General features: G+C 38.0%; 1 protein-coding gene across 2 annotated transcripts in view; it reads right to left on the reverse strand.

The window, feature by feature from the left end:
* PCSK5 (proprotein convertase subtilisin/kexin type 5) overlaps positions 1-24,687 on the reverse strand; it is a 260,397-nt gene that overhangs the window by 141,575 nt on the left and 94,135 nt on the right. For both annotated transcript variants that reach the window (XM_086770052.1, XM_086770051.1), the window contains exons 6-7: positions 15,624-15,712; positions 10,427-10,599 (exon numbers count right to left, since the gene is read on the reverse strand). In XM_086770052.1, the coding sequence (XP_086626178.1) occupies positions 10,427-10,599; positions 15,624-15,712 (262 nt within the window). The remainder of the gene's footprint in view (positions 1-10,426; positions 10,600-15,623; positions 15,713-24,687) is intronic.

The raw sequence follows: 24,687 nt of genomic DNA on the forward strand, positions 1-24,687 counted from the left end.
CTGGGTTTTCCAAAATTTCTGTTGCACAAAGAGTCTCTAATGAATGACAGGTGAAATTGTCTACGCATGCAAAGCCAAAGTTAACAGGCAGTGCACAAGAGAGATACCTGTGTTAGAACTGGATACGGGATGGACTTCACACACAAACATTCTGTGTAGTGGGTTCAAGTAATTCTCATTGCCTTTATACTAACATTTGATTAAACACTCCAGAGAAGAGTCCACAGCCACCAGATCCACACAGTTGTTTCACTACTTATGTCAGACTCTTCATTATGGAAAAATTCAAGTTTTGAGACATCTGTTGAACTTCTGAGGTTCAATAAGGAACCTCAAATTTTCTGCAAATTTAGCTCTTTTCAGTAGATGAGCAGGAAAATAAGGCTGCTCCACTTCTATCTCTACAAACTGAGGACTGCAGTAATCGCTTTGTGTAGTTTGCCTCCTACAGCATTTGTTTAGGAGGAAACAATGCACTTAGGCTGTGTGAAAAACTACTGCCCTCATGGTTTTGTGCCTTAAACTTATGTTAAATTATACAAACAGAAATCTCTTGACACCCAGCTTCCAGCAATTAGCCTTTCAGAAATCTATTTTTTTTTTCCCATATGACATGTAGAGAGACATAGATCCTGGTGTTATTCAAGTACATGAATAAAGTGGATACCGATTTGCCCATACAAAGTAACCAGATTTGTGTTTCAAAAATGCACTCTCTGAAATGTATATACTTAAGTGCATGGAAAGAGATTCATTTGCCAAAGCTGCTTTTCAGTGTTAGCCTTCCAAATTAAGATTTACCCCACTACAAGAATGGTGTGGGTTTTTTATGTTCAAATATATCACCTCTTTCAGGCTAGGCACCTAAAACCAGAGGCCACTTTTGACAAGTCCAAAAGCAGTAATGCTATTCTGGCTTGTTATAACAATTTCCATGTATGTGTGAGATGGGATGAGGTAACTAAACAGTTTTGGTTTCCAGTACACTTTGTGACATTGTAAGGAAACTGGACATTTTGAGGTATATTTTCCTGTAACTCTCATTCCAAATTTTCCTGCCTTTTAGGATTTGTATATTCCACTGAATGTAATGTAAGAACATTTCTGGCATATCATTTCTTTTTCTGCTTTTTTTTTTTAATACTACATGACTGTCTGTGAAAAAGCTCACTTTTCACAGAAAGCAAACGAGAGAAATTTTAAGATTAGCTTTGTTTATATATTTCCAAAAGAAAGTGTATGATATCAAAGGTCATCCAGATATCACTGAGTCTAAACTCAATTTCATTTACTGGAAGGCAATATCCCTAATTCTATTTTGGCTGAATGCTGAAAGCTGCTAATTACATGCAAATGGCAGAGCAAAGAATTATTATTAGCTTAACGATGTGTTAAGGTTGTCACCTAATCTGATTTTTGCTGGGCAATCTCAGTTTGGAGAAAACTAAATCATATCAAGAATAAACCACATCAGTAAAGCCATTAAGACATCCTGAGATACATATATCAGCCAAATGCAAGGCAATAAGACCTAGAAATGAAGCTTATTGGTAAGGAGGGTGGACAAACCCTTGGAAAGTGGTGATTCTGAAAGAGAGTTTAGGGTCGTGGCAAATAACAAACTGGCAATGAGCTACCCTAAAATTTAGTCTGCTTCTTGTATCAGTAAACAGGGTGAATATGAATATGTGCAGGGAACAGGGAAACACTACTACGTGTGCATAGAGAAGACGACAAGTTCCATGCCCCATTCTGGTATCCACACTTGCTGGGAAATAAGAAAAATAAGAAATAATGCTGGGAAATGGAAAGCGTTTCACAAAAGACCTACAGGAATGAACTGTGGTTTGGAAATTCTGACTAATGTCAGGAAGCCGAATACACAAAACATTACTATTAAGACTGTAGAGTAGATTTTGAAGCACAGAGCAACACGCACTTCAGAATTCCAGGTAAATCTGTTAAGTTTTTCTCTGATAACTTATTTTATGCAGAGAAATGTATTAGAACCAGCCTGTCTGGTTTCTGCAGAACATGCGATGAACCCTCCGAGAAATCAGTAATGAAACAAAAGAAAATGAAGGTTAATGTAACAGCGAGGTGGAGGGGGGAATGGTTGCACCAGGGATGACATGCTGGAGAGCTGTGCTGGAGAAACACAGGACTTAAGGATGTTACGAGTAGAGTATTTTAAGGATGAGCCAGGGAAAGAAAGTTATTAGCTGATTTTGACATAAACAGAAAGGACATATTGGTGAATCTAGTAATCATGATTGCCTGCGTTCAAGAAAAGAATTCAGGCTGGCAGATGAGGAGAGAAGCACCACTCTGATGAGCAAGGAGATGGACAACTTAGTTTTTAGGTGACTAATGAGTCTGGCTCGTTTATCATATCAAAATGAAGTCTTAGAGGGATCTGTGTTGTATAAATACGTCAGAAAGAAAAATGGAAGGAAAAAAGGTATTTAAGTTGAATCACAATTTTGGTCCTGGAACAAATGGGCAAAAAAGTGCACATGAGTAAACCTGGCTGTAACTTTCACAAGAGAGTTTCTAACCAATAGATTAGTGATGGCTGTGACACGGTCTCCCAACAGAAACAGAGGGGAAAAAAATTCTAATTCATTCTAGCATAGAAATTGCTGAATGTATTTATAGAACATAATACTTGTGATAGTAGAGAACTGTACTGAATGACCTACGTGCTCATTTCCTGTCTTACGTCGTTATGTTCCAATTTAATTTATCCAAGAGATGACTTGGCCAAAATCTGTAATTACTTACATGTGGAGGTCTCTAACACCATAAGATGCATCATAAATATAGCAGAAGAGGTATTTTACAATGGAAAGGAAACTAAGAAATTTAGATGAGTAACAAGCTGTATATTTTTAACAGTGAAGGTTGTTACAGACTTGCACAGTGATGGACATAAGAGGTTTCAGTCAAGACTGGCTTTTCCCAAAAGAAGTACAGAAAACAGAAAATAACAGATGAATCAAGAAAACAGGGATTTTGATGTAGTAACAACTGGAGGAAATTTTGCTGATCTAGATTATGATGAAGGACAAGACTAGATGATAATTACCTTTTCTGATGTTAGAACTATGAATATTGTTTCACGTCATTGACGTCTTGTGAGGTTAAAAGGAAAAACTGCGATGTTAAAATGCCACACGACTTTCCCAGTTCCAGTACATAGTCAGAACTTGTTTGTAGCACAGAGTCACCCAAAGTTTAACTCGGTATGTTGAAGTAACTATAACATCATATGTTCAGATACAGTATCACAGATGCAATAGGGATACACAGTATATATGCAAATCATATAACAGACAAATGTCAGGACCTAACATTAGGTTACACCAGCATACTGGAAGCCATGTCTTCTGAGACCTTACCCAAGCACAACACTAATTCTTCTGATTGATCTTCAATAAGTAGTTTTTGGCCAACTAATTAGAAATGTGCAGGAGGTCTTGTGCATGCAAAACTATCTATATGTGATCTGAGATACGCATACACACAGATATGTGTTATTCAGTCTCAAAAGGTAGCTGTACAAGGTGAAAACACAATACACAGTTTAAAAAATCTGGTCTTAATCTCATAATATTTCAGTGTACAAAATGACAGCCATTTTTGAAGTTATTTTGACACATTTGACTTCAAGTCTTTTTGCAGTAACTTCTGTCTTTGATTTTTACAGTGCAATTCTCTGGGAAAGCAGAACAGAGTAACTCCTCTTTGTGTAGGCAACACATCCTATTCAGAATGATGCAGAGAAGTGATGACAGGACAAATAAATATAAGAGAAACATCTGTGGTACAACACAGGCAGCAAACCTTTGCCTGGGCACTTCCAAATTATGAACAATCTCTTCCACTTTCGGAGAAGAATCACACAGAAATAATAATAAATATGTTAAATAATTTTCTTTCTTTTCTCCTTTCCCTTTTGTTTTCCTCACTTTTCTTTCCTTTCCTTTTCTTCCCTTGCCTTTCTCTCTCTTGCATGTGGGTAGGAGGGTTGTCTAGCGATTGTAAGAGAGCCTCCTGCTCCCAGCAAACACTTTGAACATGCACTCTGCAGCCAAAGTTGGTGAAGCGAGAGAGATGAGAAGGGGCAGTGATGATGGGAGGGAAGGCACCAAGCCGAGTTCTCACAAGAGGTTCAGCCACACAGCATCTGATCATTAATGCCCATCAAATATTCTGGCTTGTGTTCAGCTTGCTAAACAGAATGGTGTCATGGCAATAAGATGAAGGCCCCTGCGCCGACGCAGGCACAACGCCAAAAGTTTCCATGTGGATTTCCCCGCCTCTTAGGTCGTACTAAGGATAACCTGCCCTGTCGCTGATTTGGACTACTTTACGGGTACTGCAGACCAAACAACATAAAGCATCCAGCTGGCAAGACGTTTGGAGAGGTGAGATAACCAGTTCTTTGAAACCCTGCAACATAAAATATCAACAGGGGTCATATATCCAGAAACTCGACTATTAGGTCTTTGCCAAACAGCAGTGAAAGAACAAGTCAGAATATCCGAAATGCATTACTCTCCAAATGATGTTGAGACTGATCCCAGAATAACAGGCTTATTTGTATAAATAGAAATGAAGTAGTCTGAATGCTGTATCACAGAGCCATGAATCAGCGAGCCTAAGCCTCTCAAGCGCTTATGGACTGTGAGATACAGTCACCTTAAAATCTAATGGTACTTTGGTTTTATCTTTCTGAATCAAGGGAAGGCTTTTGTGTTGTCCCTTTTGTCCCAGACTCAGCACAGTCTTATTACATGATTTGGCCACCACTGTGTCTTGCAATGCTAAGTCTGTTTGCTCTTGAACACAGGGTGAAATGTGACATTGTACACCCAGTCTTTCCTTGAATACATTACTTTCGGATATACTGCCTCGTGTTGGATTTTTTTCAGGAAAAATCTGTGTGATCATAATGGAATTATTTTTGAGATTATTAGGTCTACAACTGCTAATACACTGGTATTTAAAACACAAGCCTCTAGAATTTTCCACCCTTATGACTACACTACTTCCAAGAAAAGGACCTTGTCAACTGGAAGCACGATATAAAGGGAGCTTTTATATTTGCATAGAAATTTTTTGATAGCAAAGTCTACAAGGTTTCTCTTTGAACTCAAGTATGCAAATTTAATAGAATTAAACAAAATACCCTAAAGATGACAGAAAATCATGGTACTTGAGACAGGTTTAAAAACTGGTTTCCTCTTTCTTTACCTTGATCCTGGGCAGCAGAATTTTTAAAGCATATTTAACTTGTGGGTTAGGCTGTCATTTCATAAACTCAGTTATTACTTGGTATCCTTTCTTTAAATAGATTTTTCAATTCATGGCATGTGCTGTCTCTGTGGGACTCTATGGAAAAACTGTACAGTCATTTATCTTTGTTATTTTCTGCAGGATTTGGAAGGAGTAATCATATTAGCTCAGCAGATTTTAAAATAATAATAGTTCTAAAACACCCTGCATGAGCTGTTAATTGGAATAATATGCACTAAAGATAAACCAGGCATTTTTTTCATGGATCCCAGTCTCTGAGCAAACTGAATAAGAAACTGTGGCTCTTGCATCCATTTCATTTTTACTTAATGAGTATAATTTTAAAAAGTAATAATTCTGTTTAATTATACTCTAGTCAAAGTCACTATTAAGCATCACCTTTGATTTTCCTAATTGAACAAGTTGAGCATAATTTCCTTTTCAAATGCTTTTAAAAAATACTAACTTTTCCCTTTGCTGTCCCATTTTTAAAAAATAATATCCAGTTGTATGTGCACATGCACAAAAAATGAAGAGTATCAATCTTGAACTGTAGATCTGAAAGGTCTTGTCAAATTTTCCTGTACCAATGTTACTTTAATTTACGTCACAGATGCCATGCTAGATGTGTTACTGTTATTCTCTTCAATATTTCTAGAAAAGGAAGGTCAAGATCTGCACACAACGTAATAAAGCACTTTTGTCTGCCTGTTATTGTTTGCACAACTACTGTGACTGCTTGGGGAAATCTATATTTGGCTCAGTATCTCGTCATTACCTTGGACAATGATCTGATTTTAGGAGTATTTTGGCACAGAGATAATTCATCTTTTCTTCTCCCAATTGCCTCATCTTTTAAAATGACACATCTAATGACTGTGTAAGGAATTACAGAAAAAGTACCTTTATCTGAACACAGAAAGGCATGGTTTATTAAAAATAACAAGAACAGGTTAATCTTAAAGTAATTTTTGGTCTTGAAACTAAGCCTTTTAAGGAAGGTGGTAACTGAGACATACAATTACAATTTTCAGTTTATATTACATTTTAAAGAATGAAAAATAGAGACTAACCTTAAATATTTTGTATTTCTCATCAGGATAATTTTCTGTAAGCTTTAAAGAGAACTTTTATTTCCTTAGTAGAAATGAAAAAGCTTTTGTAGTCAAAGCTAGACAAAATTTCCAACTATATGGAAATATTTAGATCTATTCAACTCTGCTTGTGCCACTTCAGGTAGAACAAAAAGTTGATGAAATAGAAGCTAAATAGTAAAAATAGTATTTTGACTTGCATCAACTATGACTCCTACTATTTCTTAAGAAAAAAAAATACCAAACTCTTTTTGTTATCAGAAAAAAAGACCGCTTTGTAATTTTAAATTTAAATACTACATTTCCACTATATACTGGTACTTACCAAAAATAGAGAACAATGTGCTAGTAGAATGAAATTCATCTGGGTCCTGCAGGGTATCCTCTCATATTACAGCTATAATAATAATAATGGAACAATAATGCTTGTAGGTAAGATCCACGCTCTTATCAAATTATTCCATATTCTTGATTTATAGCAGGTTTACCCCTAGTTTGAGGTTTCAGTGAGGAAATGGTTGAATTCTTCTGGTATAGAAATTTGGGCTGTACTTTTCATTATTGTCTTACCTACATGAAATACAACATCTAAACTAACACATGTATGTGTTTAAAGATAAAACTTATTTTGTTCAAGTTCCCCTGCATCCTGCAGCTCTGTTAGGGTCCCCTTCATCACTTTACTGCTTTTCTTCTCCGTGGTCACTGTCAAACAGTAGTAAACTGTAGTTGGGTGATGGGGAGCACTGATATTCCAGCTGAAAGGAGGAGTGATGATGCATGGGATGCAGTAATGGAGACGCATTTGGCCTTCTAGATACTTGTTAAATTGTTCTAAGAGACCTTCAATAACTACTTTAATAATGACTATCAAATACAGCAGAGCTGTCTGAGGCAGAATCTATCAGTGTACCCTAATGTATTTAACTGCTAAGCCTCTGGAATTTCTTGCAGGGTAAAGTTAAGTACATGCTTGCGTATTTTGTTATACTAGGATTCATGTATTACATATTGTGCAACAAGCAAGAGTGTAAATCTGCAGCTCCACACCGAATGATCATCATATGATCAAGTGAAACAAAGGCAGCGGTTAGTACAGCATCCACAGAACTGAGTTTGAGAGACAGATCTTTAACATCACGTAGCAGAGGAAGCACACAATCGCTGTCATTAGTTTAGTATTTCAGTAACTGCTTTTCGTAACTTACCTGGTAGGTAGCTAAGTATGTATTATTATTCACATTTCGGGCTGGGAGGACAGGGGTGAGAGTAAGAAATTCACACAACTTTATTGAGGAAACCAACATAAGCCAGGGATGCAGCTGTGATTAGATGTGAATTCACACCTGTTCTGGTTTTGTTAGTGAGGGGGGGCCTAAGGTGGTGGCTTCTGTAGGAAACTGCTAGAAGTCGCTCCCCTTTGTTCAGCGGACTCGGCCGGGCCTAGGGCGGACCCGCTGCTGGCCAAGGCCGAGCCAATTGGTAGCAGAATGTCCCGTGATAACGCCTCTGCGATAACGTATTTAAGTAGGGGAAAACAGGAAAAAGAGGAGGAGAAGATGTGAAGCAGCTGAGCGGGGGGCAGAGAGGGGGAGGCGCGAGCCTCATGGGCCTTGCAGGCCTCACCCTCTGGCCTCCTGCCGGGCAGCCGACTGGGCCCAACTCGGCCCGGCCCGGCTGCAAGAAGTGAAGAGGAGATGAGAAGTGAATAAGATGTAAAAAGGATCCTGAGAGACGTCTGCCAGCCTGTTGTGAGGAACGGCTGCAGACGCCAAGGTCAGTGAAGAAGGAGGGGGAGGAGTAATATGGCTCCTGGCCAAGATTCCTCTGCAACTCGTGGTGAAGACCATGGTGGAGCGGGTTGTGCCCCTGCAGCCCATGGAGGTCCACGGAGGGGCAGAGATCCACCTGCAGCCCGTGGAGGACCCCACGCCAGAGCAGGTGGAGGCCTGAAGGAGGCTGTGGCCCATGGAGGGCCCGCTGGGACAGCTGTTCTGGAGGGACTGCACCCCATGGAAGAGATGACCCACGCCGGAGCAGTTTCACAAAGGACTGTGGCCCGTGGGAGGGACCCCACGCTGGAGCAGAGGAGGAATGCGAGGAGTTCTTCCCCTGACGATGATACAGCGGCGTAAAACAACGCGTGATGAACTGACCGTGACCCCCATTCCCTTTTCCCGCCCCGTGCCGCTCGGGAGGGGCAGGTAGTAGAGATAATGTTAAGCCCGGGAAGAGGGAGGGTGGGGGGAGCGAGAGACAGACTGCGTAGTCTGGTCCTGATCAGGGCTGAACTACGACAGTTATTTTGGCGCCCAACGTGGGGCTCAAGGAATTTGAGATAAGGATTGAGTTTAATTGGGAGCAGTAACGGGCAAAACAGGGATTGAACTTGACAAAAGAGCACAATGATTATGGGGAATTTATGTTCTGATTGTGGTGAAGGGATAAGTGGTGAATTGTTTGTTAATTGTCTACCCACTGTTGGTGTTGTGAGGATATTATTTTGATTTTGGTGCGGGGAATTCTATTTTCTTCTGTTGATGTGTGTGTATTTTACTTATGATACTTAAATACGTAATTCACAGAGGCGAGGGGTGGAACCATGGTCCTGATCAGGGCTGAACTACGACAACACCTCCTAGGCTTGTGCTGCTAGGCAATGTTTATGGTGATACTGGGTACCAATTTTGCAATGTATTTATTTAGAACTTGCAGTCAAGTATACTGCAAATCACCTGAAATGCTGTATTGTGCATAAAGACTGTCAGCTTAATCAGGTGCTCTTGTAACCTTGCCTATTACCATTCTGCATCCATTGTCCCTGTTTGCTTTTTATAGTATACCTTAAATTAATACAGTCTCCCAGTGGCAGATGCTGTCTCTTATGTGTGGCACAAATCTTCTGGGCTGAATGTTAGCTAGAGTTTGCTAAAATCAGCCTTGGCATACCTGGTTAAAACACTTACTGACTTCAATCACAGCCACACTTTCCGATCTTGCTGCACAGTGTTACCTACCATGTTCCAGTAACTATGTTCCAGTTCCACTTTGGCCCAACAGTTTCAGTCTCTTTAAACAAATGTTTTGTATTAATCCCCTCTTTTCGGATCCTAAAGCCACCCACCACTGAACTAACAAGCCTCCTGATGCATTGAAATAGCGCTCAGATCTTCAAGTGCAAAGCTTTAAAATCCCTTCCACCAGTCCTCTGCAAAGAGGTGTGAGTACTGGAAGATGAGGAATTCCCTGATCTATTTAACAGGCAGAAGGGTAAAAGAAAGAACTGAAAACTGGCCTCTGACATCAAAAGGTCCTCTAACTACTCATTTCCTTCTGTAGTCTTATTTGTTTGACAGTAACTTATTAAAGAAAATTGAAAAGGTCTTAGACTTTTTGATATAGAGTCATTTGGGATTTTGTGAGTTGTATTATGGAAGATCTCTGGGCTACATCACAGAGAAAACATAATAGCACAGACTTGTAGAGAAATGCATATGCAAGTTACAAATAGGATGTAGGTTCTCTGTGACCAGACACAAACTCTAAAAGAAACATGGGTGTAGACCTTTTTAGCCCCCAACTCCCCATTAAAATAATCAAACTTCCATTAAGAAATAAAGAAAAACAAAGCAATGAAAAAAAAGAAAGGGAAAAGGAAAAATAGTCAAGGCTTTTGCTTGAAAATTGCATTGCAATTCAGATTTCATGACTTGGCACTGCTGTGCAAAGCAGCATTTTTCAGTCTTTTTTTTTTTTTTTCAGAATTACATCATTATCTCAGAGCAGTTTTAAAGGACACTGAGGATGATGTATTGTAGTTGAAAATGAACAGAGCTGATTCTTCAGAAAGGCCTAATGGTCAGGTCACTATAGAAGGAAAATGCATTTTTAGTTTTATGCAAAGGAAACTTTTCTTCTTTCCTTCAGAATCCTTTCCTCTTTCCCATGATGTACACTTGCATGTACCAGGCGTATGTACCCTTACACTTGCACACAAGAGCAGATCCAGATGCACTCTGATGCCAACCTACCATTCTGATGCCATTCTCGAAGGCTTGACGAGCTAGAGAAGCAGGTCCGTCCACAGTCTTACCGTCGTCATCAGGCCCCCAGCTGGCACTGTAGATGTGGATGTGCTGGGGATTAAGGCTTAGAGACTTTGCTTCTACCATGTCTGTCACGTCTCCGTCCAGCATCCGTACACCTTCAGAATCAAAGATACAATGAATAGGACCAACCACCTCAAAAGGTGTCTTTTTTTTTCCCCCCTCACAGAGGAAATTGTTGTGTAGGACATTGGACTAAAAGATCATAAGGATTTCTACTGCTGTCAAAAAAAAAACCCCAAAATAAAACAAACCAGTTTGGATATGTGTTTTTTCCAATGGAAAATGTCTCTAGATGAGAAAAAACACAGAAGAGAAAGGAATATTTTGGTCTTTCTTGAAGTTTAAAAATAATCTACAAGTAATTTATCCACTATACAGCCTTCGAACTTCAACAACAAACTTTTATGTGAGAAAACTTTTTAAAGTCTTGAACCTTTAAATGTTCGTATGTCTCACTTCAAGATAATATATTATTTTCTTTCTCCTTTTATACTGCAGTGAAACTGCAGCACCTAATCTGAGTCATTCACAGTCCTAAGTTTGTTGACAGATGTAATAAAAGGATCTCTGCTGACAGATAAACATGGGATTATTCCTCCAACGTATGAGGCCTCAAAAAAGAAACTGGGGAGAAAGGTCATGTGTACAGACTGATGACCATACACAGTAGCAAGGTGATTACAGGAAATTACTAACAAGTACCCTATATGTAACATTATTCAACCTGAAACTACAATATTGTGAACATCCTCCTCTGTGCAGAAGAAGCTTTTGTAAGGCATAATCTGAAATTCTTGTGTTAAAAGAATCTATTCATGTGGATTTGGACAAGTCAATGTGCCAGCCCTTCTAAAGTGAATGGCATCATGATGGTTTAAGATCACTAGACTCAATAAGGTAGGCTTAAATCTGGAAACCAAGAAAGTCTTGAGGTTCTTATTTTGATTAACTGTAAGACTTCGAATGAAGTTAATTCTGACTCAAAAAACCGCCAATCCTAATTTTAACCTAAACAGAAAAAGGGCCTGCATACACCTAGCATGACATGTGATCAAAGGGATGTTAAATATTAAATAATAATTAGCAGGTAACTGTATGATACTACAGAGTAATGATTACTTCCATAATTAATAAGACTGCTGCTCTTTCCCCTTTAAAGGACTACTGCTATTTATAAGCCAAATTTACATATTTTTAATTACAGACACATTTCAGTTTGCTCGCGAGTTCAGATTGAAGTAACCTGAGTATTTACAAAAACCTTAACTTCCAATTAACAAAAGGCATAGGGGGTGCTTTGTTGATAGAAGGTTTTTTTTTTTCCCTTACTCTAATTGACTCAAAAATGAAAACTGATCATATTTCTAAGTTCACACAAAAGCTGCTCATGTTTTGTGAGATAATAAACTTTTACAAACAGTGATCTCACTATGAACTTTACTTTATAAAAAAAAGTCATTAAACCAACTCTAGGATTCTCAGGTTTTATTTTTCTTCCTCAGCCTAATCTCAGAAAATTAATGAGGGGTGGAAGCTGTGTTCTCAATTTCTTTCAAGCACATTAAAATATATTTAGTTCTAAATAAAGACAATAAAAGGTACACTGCTTCTGAAAGAAGGAAAATAAAGCTTCCCTTTATGTCTCTGTTACTGCATAGCAAGCCTAAATAATACTACATGCACCCAGTGAACAATAACTCCAGATTCTGCTGTTGGCACCTGAAGTAATTCACATCAGGGTTTTTTTTTGCTAATGGTGAAATGGCCAAATTTAAAGCAACACAGACAAGGCTGTGACTTAGGTGTTGCTCTCTGGCCAACAACCGACATACATGCTTCAAGGGTGACTTTGAAAAACAGACACCTCACTGGCTATCTAAAACAAAAATAATTAATAATTCCTTTCTCTCTCTTTCCTTTCTTTCTTCCCCCCCCTCCCCCCCCCGCAAATGTCTGAAGTAGTTAATTCTGCTGATCACAAAACCTCCAAACCGCATTTGGCATGTGGTGATAGCGCAACAAAAGCTGTCCAGAGGGCAATTAAGAGACTGTGTTTGCAGACTGTTCCACCTAAGACTTCAGAGCTCTGTAAACTTTTTCCAGTATTTGCAGTAATTGCCAAAATGTAAGTGGCATTTTAGTCTGAACAAACTTTCAATGAATCACAGGAAACATGCAAAACTGAACTGAAAGCAAGTTTTCTTTTAAAATGTTTGTTTTTAATCAGCATCTGACTTAAAGAAACAGCTGAACTAATTCCTCATCAGCTGAAGACAGTCTACATCTGTTGTGCCATAATTCACTGTAACTGTTTTCCCGTCAGAACTTGAGCCCAGCCAAGTAACTAAGCACCCAAATCCCCACAGATGCTTTGCAACTTCTACAATCAATCTGCAGCAATACTAACATGCTAACCATCCCTTTCTATGAAAAAGTCTCACAAGCTCTGTAGGTGGTTATGTTTTACATGTGATTACTGCAGAGAGTCCCATTAAAAAAAAAGATCTACCTCTTTAGTGCACTGGTTTGTCTTTCAGTGAAAGGGCCTGTAGCTTAGGTAAGCACAAACTGCAGGCGTAGTGCATAATTTTTTATAAGAAACATCCCACACCCTGTAAAAAAACTGAAGGTCCAGATTGCAATTTCACTCAAATTTTCAAATGTAATTTGCAGATTACATTCCCACTTACACCTCTATAAGAGAAGGCTCAGACCTTCTAAAGATCTTATTTTTGACCTATTTGTGGTGAGAGATTCTTAAATGTGTGGAAATGAGACAAGAAGTACAAACACATTTAGAAAAAAAGTGAGCATTACTGGTGGATATCTTGTTAACGATTTCCCATCACAAAGATCATTAATCGGATTTGTTCAGCTGCCAGTACTTGATGGAATATTGATGGAAAGGATTTCTTTTTCCACTTGCTTTATCTCCTTACTATGCCTTACATGTCCAGAGATGCTTTTTTGGTTTGAAATAAAGAATACTTATGTCAGTGGAGCAAATTCAACATCACTGTCAGCAGGTGCTCCTCTGTGTAAGTAGAATGTAATTGCTTTACCTCAACTCTAGTTTCTTCTCCAAGAAGGCCCAAGAAGGATCTTCCCTGAGAAACAAGCAAGCTGAACACTAGTTCAAAATACAATTCAACATTTTTACACTCTGGGTAGCCTGTGGAGAGGGAACGCAACCACTGCATATTCACAAGTGCAGCTTATGGCTTTTCTGAGGGAAGGGAGGGCGGCATGCCAAACAGAGGTCAGCAGCAGTGAAACTCTTAAATATATACACCTGGTGGAAGGGGAAGCTTAACCTCTTTTCCTGACACCCCGAAATTCCCTCTTGCCTCTAATTTTCTGTAGATTATCTGCTGAGCCTCCTTAAGTCTTATTTCCAAGTGCTGATGCACCTCCAGTGAGGTTTACACACTCTTATTACTTTCCAGGTTTCTTTTAAAAACAGTTTTAGTGATGGCTCTACAGAATCATGGTGACAAATGGAGAAGATAAAATTTTAATTTCATTTAGAACAGTGAAATTTCTTGAAGGCTGTTATATTCCCCATACAAAATAAATATATTATGAAAAGATACACATATCTAGTCTTTACTGTTCACATTAACTGCGTTCATAGTATGTTCATCTGAATCAGTCTTTACACTACATTTAGAAAAGGCTGTGATTCAGTGAATATGCCTAGAGTGTTTCTAAAACATTATTATTGCACATTCCTAATGCTTAATAAATAATAACCTATTAAGAAGCCACTGTTACTAACAGAGAACTTTTCAAGGACATGCCCAAGCTGTTGCAGGTTGCGTGACTATCCAACTCACAAATGAAACTCCTCCAGAAGCCGTCTTTTATCTCTATCAGTGCACTAACTCTCCTCTGACTCTGGTTTGACGATACAATTAATCTGATTTCATAGCTGCTGGTACATGACCAAATGCCATGTCCACATGAGATAACCTTTTCATCTGCCACAGACTCACTTACTTGGCCAGTTCAAATTTTCTAAACCACACTGACAAGGTAACTTTGCACAGGCAGGCTCTCCACCTGAAGGGAAATTGTTTATATGCATCACTCTAACCTTATGCTGGTTCTGGTATTGTCTATCCTCTTGAAGCCAGCAGGAAAACAGAAAACTGACATTAGGATGATGTTGTGTGCTTTGGCTAATTTGAAATGCAGTTGTGCTCACATTCTATTTGGATCAAACTTGTACTGATTCAGCAGAGTACTACTGATACAGTACTATCAATTGTGGAAACATGGCCTCAGTTCTGCCTGGTCATATTTTTGAACTGTCCTCTGGGGTATGTATAGGTAACCATGCTTCTGTTTTCACAGATGGGCTCCATTCTGGGGCACAAAATTAACAGTTAATAAGTTTGAGCTGTGGGTCTTTCTACTGAAAGTAAATACACCAATCCCATGATTTAATCAAAAGTACAGGGTAAAACTTCACTTGAAGCATTAAAATCTGGCACAGGGAAGCTACAGCCTAGGATACACAGATGACATCTCAATAGTCATCTGCACAAATTAAGCCAAAGGTTTTAATTGAGAAGCTACTGACTAAGAATTCATAGAAATAACTTGGAACTTCTTGCAATTGAATCTCATATTTCAGGCAATAATCTGATCACTCAAAGGGATCAAAAGAAGATTCTCTCCAAACACAGCCAAAAAAACCCCCAAAATGTTTTATGTTTTGACAGTGTTTTGTTTGGGATCAGTGTACAAGGCAACATTCCTGATGTGTACATTTACTTCTGGTTTGTCAAAATTCATCACTTAGAGCTCTGAATCTGTAAGAAACCACAAATGTCCTAATTCTGGGTTTTGTGTCTTTATCAAAGGTCTTGGTTTCTATTTTTCTGTGTGTACTGAGAGGCAGTGTTCCAGGGAGCACTGGAGAAGTGTCACTGCAGACAAACTCCTTCAGTACTGGTATTTAACGATCACTCTGTAACAGAGATTTACTTGTTAACACAGCTAGGTTTGTTATCCATACAAATCTCCTTCTCTTGTTGAGAAAGGTTTAAATGTACCATTTAGCACAAATGGCTCTTTGGTTACTTTTTTTTTGGTGGGAGATTGTTTCACATACCTCCAATCTTGGCATTAAAGGCGATTCCTACTGTGCAGTGTGAGTTGTTTGCTGTGGCTGCTACTTCTCCAGCACAACGGGTTCCATGCCTGCAGTCAGACAAACATTTTTCCAAGTAAGCACAGACTGTTTGGGTTAGAGGCTTTGACTTTGATCATCCTCAGGTGCTAAAAGCACAACTATCCACAATGTTTTGCACCACTTAATCTCCCATAGTAATTTATACCCAAGTTACAATATTCCTTCAAACACACTTTAAGAGCATTATCACAATGACATCAAACTCTTCATGGTAGGCTTTCTAGCTACTGTAAATATGCACTGTTTCTAACACAGACATACAATGACGATACATAATCCACAGCAACAGAAAGAAGTCTTGGATACCAGTTCTTGATTTTGAATGAAATCTTACATTATAGACAGAATTCTTGTCCTGCATTCTCCCACAACCAGCTGTGTTGCTAGTATGTTGTCCTCCATACAACCTCCAGCAGGCACAGCATGTATCACACTTCTCCATGAGGAAGACAAGATGGCGCCAGTGCCTGCACTGCTGTTTAGAGGCAAGCCTAAGACTAGCTATATGCCAGGTATGTTCAAAGCTTCTCTATAGGCATGCCCTGGTCATTCCTTGGTCCAACCTACAAGCCTGCTGCCTTTTCAGGAGACAAAAAAAACAGCTGAAGTACCCTCCACACCAGAGCTATATCCTGTGCCTGGAAGCAGAGCTGGGCTGCAAGGGTATAATCTTAAGGAGCCGCTGAAGGAAAACACAAAAGCTCCAGTGGTTGCTTATCCCCTTCCCCACTGTGCAAAGCCACCATAGGATGCCTTGCCTAGCCCTGATTCATGCTCTCTACAAGGCAACAGAGGTCATCCACATGGCCACCGTGGCAGGAAAGCTGTCCCTACTTTTTGTGATTCTTGCCTGCAATACAGATTTCACAGCCTGATTTCCACCAGTAAGTTTTGCTCTTATCCTTGTGTGGTTAAGCAACGCTGTTGCAGAAATGTGACACAAGCAACAAGGAGCAGACAGGGAACTTTAGAGAGCTGCTGTGGAGAGAAGTTTCAGACCAGACAGGAAAAGAGATGGGGAATTGATGAGATGCAGACAGAAAGATAATGTAAGGCTTGGGTAGCCACAAAGAAAGAAGTTTAAAAAGTCAAGGTAAAAAAATAGATAACAACATGGCAAGCACTTCAGAGGAGGCTAAGTGAGGTCAGTTGTGTACGCAGGCACTCTTCTGCTGGTGGTGGTTGACAGACTGCTTACACAGACATCTGGAGAACACGAGTGTTTTTGAATTAAAGTTGACGCCCATATTACAGACAAGAATCACAGTTGCTTTCTCTTGGAATAGTTTGTTTTGGGTAGAGTCACTCCTTATTTCCTTATTATTAGTGCAACTTTTTTCCCTTAACCTTTTGGGACACTTAGATGAGAAACACTAAGATAACTTGTCTGGAATGGATTAATGTAAAACAAGGACAATGACAACAACAAATATGACCAGGAAAAAAAGAGAGGAAACAAAATAACCACCAAACCAATATAAGTGATCTATGCTAACCTGTTAAAATTTCAAAGGACATAATTCAGTTTATCAGATAAGTAAGATAGATATAATCTATGAGAGAAGTGCGGCAAGTTGGCATCAAAGTGGCAAGTTGGATGCTGATAAATCTAAAGTTGGATCGAGGTTTTGCAATTATATGTCTATGTCCTAGTAATCTGTTTACAATTCATCAGTTCGTTGCCAAACTTGATCAGAGAATTTTTCAAGACTGAATTTGAAGATTATTTTTCATATGAAGCTTAATTTTCAAGCCCAATTTTCTTCACTTGAAGAAAGCCTATCTAACTCTAATCGATAAACCAATGACATCCTATTCCAGAATTATTTTGAAAAGCCTGAAGTACATAATTCAGGAATCACAAATGAAAACATGTTTTAAACAGATCTCTCTTCATTTTCAAGTATTTTCAAATTGTGTTCTAGCTCTGTGTTTGTTTGAAGCAGTGCCTTTTAAAAATGTATTAATATTTACAGGAAAATGGCTGTCTTAAGAATTATTTACAAGATACCTGATTCCCAAACTTCTTTTCTTCTCATTATGATTTTGTTAGGTGCCACTTATAGGTTTAGAAGGATTATCACTCACACATCAAAGCACAAATGACTATAGTCTAGAAATCTAGGTGTAACACACCTATATGCATCACTTCAGTGCATATAATTTATCAATAAATCACTGCCTGCCTGCCGAAATGCATGTGGTCAAGCTGCAGCTTCCCAGAGGGAGACGGCATTGGCAGGAAACCCCTCCTGGGGCTTGGGAAGTTTGGGAAGCAATGACGGGAGGAAGGTTTTTCAGTTAAGAAAGGAGACAGAGAGAAACCACACCTGGAAGAGGGAGGCTGCCTGAAGAAGAATGGAAGAAACAGCTCAAGTTTCTCCACGGCTCCCAGCAGAGCATACAGATACCTGCAACTTTGTTAGCTACATCCACCAAGCACCATCAAAAGGGTTAAATTTCTACCAGATCACCAAACACACTCCGGTCACCCCAGGGCCACATAATGTTAGTAGAGGGGATAAAGAGGGGATGTGTAGCAGGCATGGAGGGGTGCACCTCCCAGCAGCAACCACACGGGATTAACAGAAACATAGAATCATAGAATCATAGATAGGGTTGGAAGGGACCTTCAAAGGTCATCTAGTCCAGCTCCCCTGCAAGAAGCAGAGACATCTTCAACTAGATCAGGTTTCTCAGAGCCTCATCCAACCCGGCCTTAAATGTTTCCAGGGATGGGCCATCTACCACCTCTCTGGGCAACCTGTTCCTGTGTTCTACCATCCTCATTGTAAAAATCTTTTTCTAATGTCTAATCTGAATCCACCTCCCTCTACATGAAACTGTACCCTAAATTCCAGATGAAGTGAAGTAGCCGCAGCGATAGATGTAACTTCAGTAAGAAGTAGCTGAGGCTTTAAAGGACTGGTATGGAAGTATCATAACACATACTTACTGAATTAAAACACAATAAGAAATTTCACGTAAATTTCTCATAGGAAAAAGCATATTCCAGAGAGAATTAGATCTTTGGACAGTCTTACAACATTTGAGTTAAATTAACTCCACTGAGTGTTTCACTAGTCCTCATGTACTGGAAAATCCTTATTTTTGTCACATTTTAAGTCCAGTAATGGTATACATTTATTTTGTAAGTAGATTTTCAGGTCAGACTTGCTTCTCTGCCAAGATTATTGTTAATTGCATTCTACATTTATAATGGAAATGAAAAACTATAAGTTGTTTTATTCATTTTAAGATCATATGTATGAAGTTGCACTTCTTACAATCAGCTTCCCACTGTGTGAATTAATCATATATGCAACTCAGTTTGTTTTAATATGTTATCTTTTACGGGTCCTTTAAGTAATATTCCAATTATACTATGAAAGGGAAGACTTTCTAAAAAATCTGCATATTAAAAATTATGTTCTTTCCACACTGCTTTTAATTTTCTCTTGTCTTAGATTTTTGGTTGAGTTCTACAGTTTGGAAGAGACTCTGAATTCTGCAGTTAAAATTAGAAAAGACTTCTGATTCATCATTACACTAATTTCTTAACTAACTTAATAAACAAATATGATAAAATTGATGCCTAAAATTGATTGTCTGCTTTAAAGCTATGAAAACTTCTACTGAGCGTGAAATCCTGAAAATTTCAAACTACAAACAGTTAATGGAGGCAGCATAACCAGTAACAAGTGGTAAAACATGAGGCGTTTTAAAGATAGCATTTTTTGTGAATGTATATATACCAAAACACCACAACCTCCTGTCTTTGTGGGATGCCTGCATCACATACAACTTGTTTAAAAACTTGATGCAATCCTAGAACAAAGCATGACTGTCCTTCTACAAAGGCCTATCTTGGTAAACTTTAAGGGTCAATGCTTCATTTCACTGGATCCTTTGCCAGCTTATGGTGGAGAGAAATAAGTTCCCAAGCTATTAAATGGCACCTTGAAGAGACACTCAGCTAAAAGGTTTTGCACTTGTCCTTTGTGTTAATGTCAGTGTGATAATTAAAAATATATCATGAAAGAAAGCTTGGTTATGAGATATTCTGTGCATCTACAAATGTCTCCTACCTGGAGTCCAGTAGAAAGAAAAAGAATGGAAAGAAAAAGAACTTTTTTTGTGTGTTGTTTGTTTGTCTCATAAGGGGAGACATGAAAAATTGCTATTCACAGATTTGGGCTCAAAAGGCTACCAGGTAAAATAAATAACATGTCACAGACATTATCTTCAAAAAAAGTTGTATTTAATGCTTATAAAGTTGGTGAGCACTTTCCACCATAAAATTTGTATGATTCTGCCTACCTTTCACACTGCTTTATGTAATTCTTCCATTCCAGGCAAATAGTACAACTTTTTCAGAAATGTATTTATTTTCATTTTTGTGGGTGAGAGAGACAGAACACAAAGAACAATGAAAATGCACGGGCAATTAAGAATGATTTTCTTCTCTTTTTATAAGGAGGAAATTTGTCAGTCTGTTATTAACTAGTCACTAAGGTGTCAGAGACCTATCATGAAGACCTTAGTAAAGATATTTTTTTTTGCCTTATGATGCCCTCACTATTATATAGGTGACTTGAAATAAATTGTTGAAAAAATACACTTGTATAAAAAGGTGGATGTTACTTTTTTCTGCAGCATGCATGAACAGTGCTTGACCATCCTGGATGCTAAAGGCACAGTCTTTTGATGGCTCTCTAAGTGTAAGATAAGAGATATTTAAGAGCTACTCACTAACCGATTACATAAAGTAACTCTTTTCAGTAACAGGTTTGTTGTTTTTTTTTTTTCTGAGACAGAAATGACTCAGTACTTCAGGCAATGATGGAAAGAGAAAAGGTGCATGTTCTGTGATTAACTATCACTCCCTATCCCACAGACATAATTTAAACGTAAGACATTTGTCTTTCAATAATCACTCTTAATTTTCCTTTCAGAAGAGAAAGAAGGTATGAGGCACCAGGAACATCTTTAAGATAAAAGGTAATTAAGCTCCCCTCGGAACGTTTACAGCAAGGAAATATTCAGAGTTAGTGAAGACAGTTGCTGGTAATTGGAAAAGCCCCTGCCATGTAAATGGGATCTGCATTTCAGAGCCTCCATCTCTGACAGCTATTCTTTGAATTCCACAAAAAAAATTTGACTGTGCATTTCTTTGCCCTATTTTATTCTTCTGGAGTTCATCAAGTATTTTAGAACACAAAAAGCTCGGAGGACTGGAGGATTTAAAGCCCTCCTGCTTTTCATGAACTAACATTATAGTCCAACCCACTTCAACCTGTCACCAGTGAGTCTTTTCAGAATGGGAATTTAAGAAGAAAAGGGTTTCAGAGTATGTCAATGCAAACCCATCACAAACATCTCTGGGCATACCAGCAATTTACCGAGGTTTTCTAAGAGATACTCAGCACAGGAATTAGTTTGTAAACAAATTAAGAGAATAATGTGGGTTTGGGGGGTGGATGTGCTTGTTTGGGGCTCTTGGTTTTTTTTTAATTCCAGTTGAATGTCTACAGAAAAGAAAATAACTGGACATCCTTTGGAAATCCTATGCCACATATGTACTAAGTAATTGTAAAAAGGTTAGTCTAAAAATTTACACAAGGTTATATACAGTCTAATAGTGTATATAACTATCGTTATGTATATATGTAATATGTATATTATGTATAAATAAATAAAATATGTATAACTTTTTTATAATAATCAATTTCCTTTCTGAGCATAATTACGTCATACTCCCTGTGCACAAAGACAATGTATTAATAGTAAGGGAAAAAATTACTTATTCTTTATTATAAATTAGAGTAGAATCCAAAGCATGGAAACTGTAACATGAACTAAACTCTGTAGTTGCTGAACATTGAAAATTATAGGACTAAAGGAATTTTAAATGTTAAAATAATTTTCAAACCTCTATGAGGAGAGGGAGAATGGAAATTTAGGTAGCCATTGTTATCTGTAGGAAAATATCTGGGTTGGCATTTATTTTTCGCAACCCTCTTCTTTAGTTAAATTTTCTAATATTTTCAAAGATCTGTCTTACACTGCAATATATTTGTAAAAAGGAAAATGTAATACCTGAGACACCACAATGTAATAAGTGCTGGAGGAAACATGTATTTTACCAGCAATCATCAGAAATGCATTTTATCAGGAAAGCATTTTATTGCATGTCTTACATAATGCAGAAGAATTAACTTTTTAGAGCTGTTCATATATAAATGGTCCCTAATAATCTAGGGGGATGAAAAATACTTTCCAAACTGACACTAGGTTGGGATGTTGTTTTAGAAACAGCTGAAAAAGGAGATATAGAGGAACTATCAGGAGTTAAAAGCATGGCCAAGGAAAACCTCAACCTTTAGCCTTCAAAACACAATCTGCTACAGCTGAAAAATAATAAGAATAAAACTATTTCACAAAGGAGAGATATTTGGATATTAACAGCAGAGAAAGAGATAACAAAGTAAATGTGAAAAACAAGTTACACAAATCTTCAATGTGAGATACCAGGAAAAATGCCAAAGACTTGGGTGTTACACCACAGACAGAATCCTGTTTCTGAGCATCAAATACAGTGTCGCAATGTGGTTACAGCACAGGACTGGAAGCTGTCTTGAGTCAGGGTCCCCAAGGCTAATGACTTTTTGTATGATTATGAGGAGTTACTTAAAGAATAACTCATCTATTTCTCAGAAATAAAATCAAAGATGACAGCATTAAAACAAACACTTCACGTCTCAGACACACGTCTTAAACTTAACAGTGTGAGTAACATTTGTGAGCTGTTAGCAGTAAGCAGCTAAATTGTCACAAGTGTGAAGTTCTGATATGAGCCTAGCAAAGGACTATGCTTCTACAATATTAATTAACATGTTACAGGGTTTTATTTTGTGGGGAAATGAATCTAAATGTATAAACCAACTACATCTCTTGTCTGTATTTTCTACCAAAGGCAAAACAAACAATGAAATTTGATGTAAATAGCAAACAAAATCTACAAATAATATATTCAGCCAAGTATATAGTTTTATGTATTAAAAATAAAAATAATTATTTACTGATATCTTAATATGTTTTAACCCAATGTAAAATTTTAATTCAGCCTCTTCTGGAGGGAAAAGGCGTTGGTGAGAAGAAATAAAATAGCTCAAAAGCTAGCAAAAAGCAAAATTTTCACCTGAGCTCTTTTTTTCATACAGTCTTTCACATTAACTGTATATAACCTTATTAAAGTGGATAATCCAATTCTTGTTCCCATTCATTAAAGCAAATCACAAGTGAAAACATTACAGTTCAGTTTCTGTGCACTGGAATTCAGTTCAGCAGGAACATTAAGGCTGGTATTACCTTGAAACAGTGTATCGCTACCTAGATATATCTAATCAAAAGGGGTATTTTGTTTGCTTTTGAAACTGAAGAATATGAGGTTGCTAAGACTTCAAGACTCCCCTGCCACATAAGCTAAAAAGATCTTTTTTTAATCTAATTCAAGCTGCTTGAGAGGCTGTAGAAGAGATGGAAAGTCATAGAACAAGGAGGATGTGCTCCAAGCAATTCTGGCAATCATTTTATGCATATGAGGGTGGTTGATTTATTTTTGTGTGCAGCCTGAAGAACAGAGTAGCATACACACTTGGGAACAACTGAATATCTGCCTATATTTTGCTCATTCTTAACCTGAGATACTAGACAGTTTTATTATGTCATGCTTGACACACAGAAAGAAGGACAAACAAAACCTCAACTTCAAATTTTTTGGAACGTGACTAACAAAATGGTAAGGGGAACTACTGCATTATACAACTTAATGAGGGACAAAGATAAACAAAATCAGGCATGTATTTTTACTCAAGAAAATTCCTGTAATCATCTTGTAAAAATTGTTAATTTAGCTAATACTTTACACTTGGAATTACTGGTTCAACACAATAATTAATCTCTTCCCTGTCTGCAACAGTCTCAGTGAGCAGAACATAATCCTACAACTTAGATTCTGCAACATTCCAATAACCTTACTTACTTTATCTTGGGTGAAAACATATTAACATATCAGTAAATAATTATTTTTATCTTTAACACATAAAATGATACCCTTAGCTAAATATATTATTTACTGGTTTTGTTTGCTACTTCTCATTCTGTCACATGGTATAGTGCATAACCATGGAGGACTGTTTCTCCCTTGCTTCAATTATTGCCAGGGTTATAAACAGCAGTCATATCATACTGGAATTAAAGAAACATGTTTAAAGCATTAATTGTTGGGCATTTTATGCTTTCAGGTGAACATGACTCTAATCCCAAAAACAGAGCAATCAGATGCTGGACACAGGGAACTGCAGAGGGAGGGGACACAGTAAAAGCACAGGACATACAGCCTTCACGATTCCTTTGTCTATACCAATTTGTCTTGCAGAGGAGTACCTGTGAGTTGCTGAGACCCCAAGGTTAGTGGCGGAGAGTAACACCTGGAAAGCCAAAAAAACACCTATGGAAATAACTGCAAGACAAATCCTGAACATAGACGCTGCAGAGGAAATAATGTCCCTGACAGCTCATATTCCCATGCAGCCAATGCAGTGTCATCAAGTTTAAGCCCGCAAAATGATGCTGCCCTATGCCAATGAAATGCTGTCTGGATACTTACAGGTCCCACCTACCTAGAAAATAACCTCAGCAGGTGCCTGAGAGACACCCTCTCTTTCTCTTTCCATCTCTTTCTGTCTCCATGCAAGAGACTTTCAGATCCTTGCAAAAAAAAATCAGTTGTGACATAAAGGTCATCATGTCATTTTCAGTCAATGCACTACACAGATTTCTAATTGGAAATACAAAACCCCCAAAGTAATCAAACATCTGAACCTGAAAACATCCATATGCCTTCATAAAAGGAGATGGGAAATAAATATGTAAATCAACAGCAAACCTCACAAAATCACTAGATATGTTTCTCGATGTT

Source organism: Chlamydotis macqueenii, chromosome Z (genome assembly GCF_036417535.1).
Source record: "Chlamydotis macqueenii isolate bChlMac1 chromosome Z, bChlMac1.mat, whole genome shotgun sequence".
Taxonomy (NCBI): domain Eukaryota; kingdom Metazoa; phylum Chordata; class Aves; order Otidiformes; family Otididae; genus Chlamydotis; species Chlamydotis macqueenii.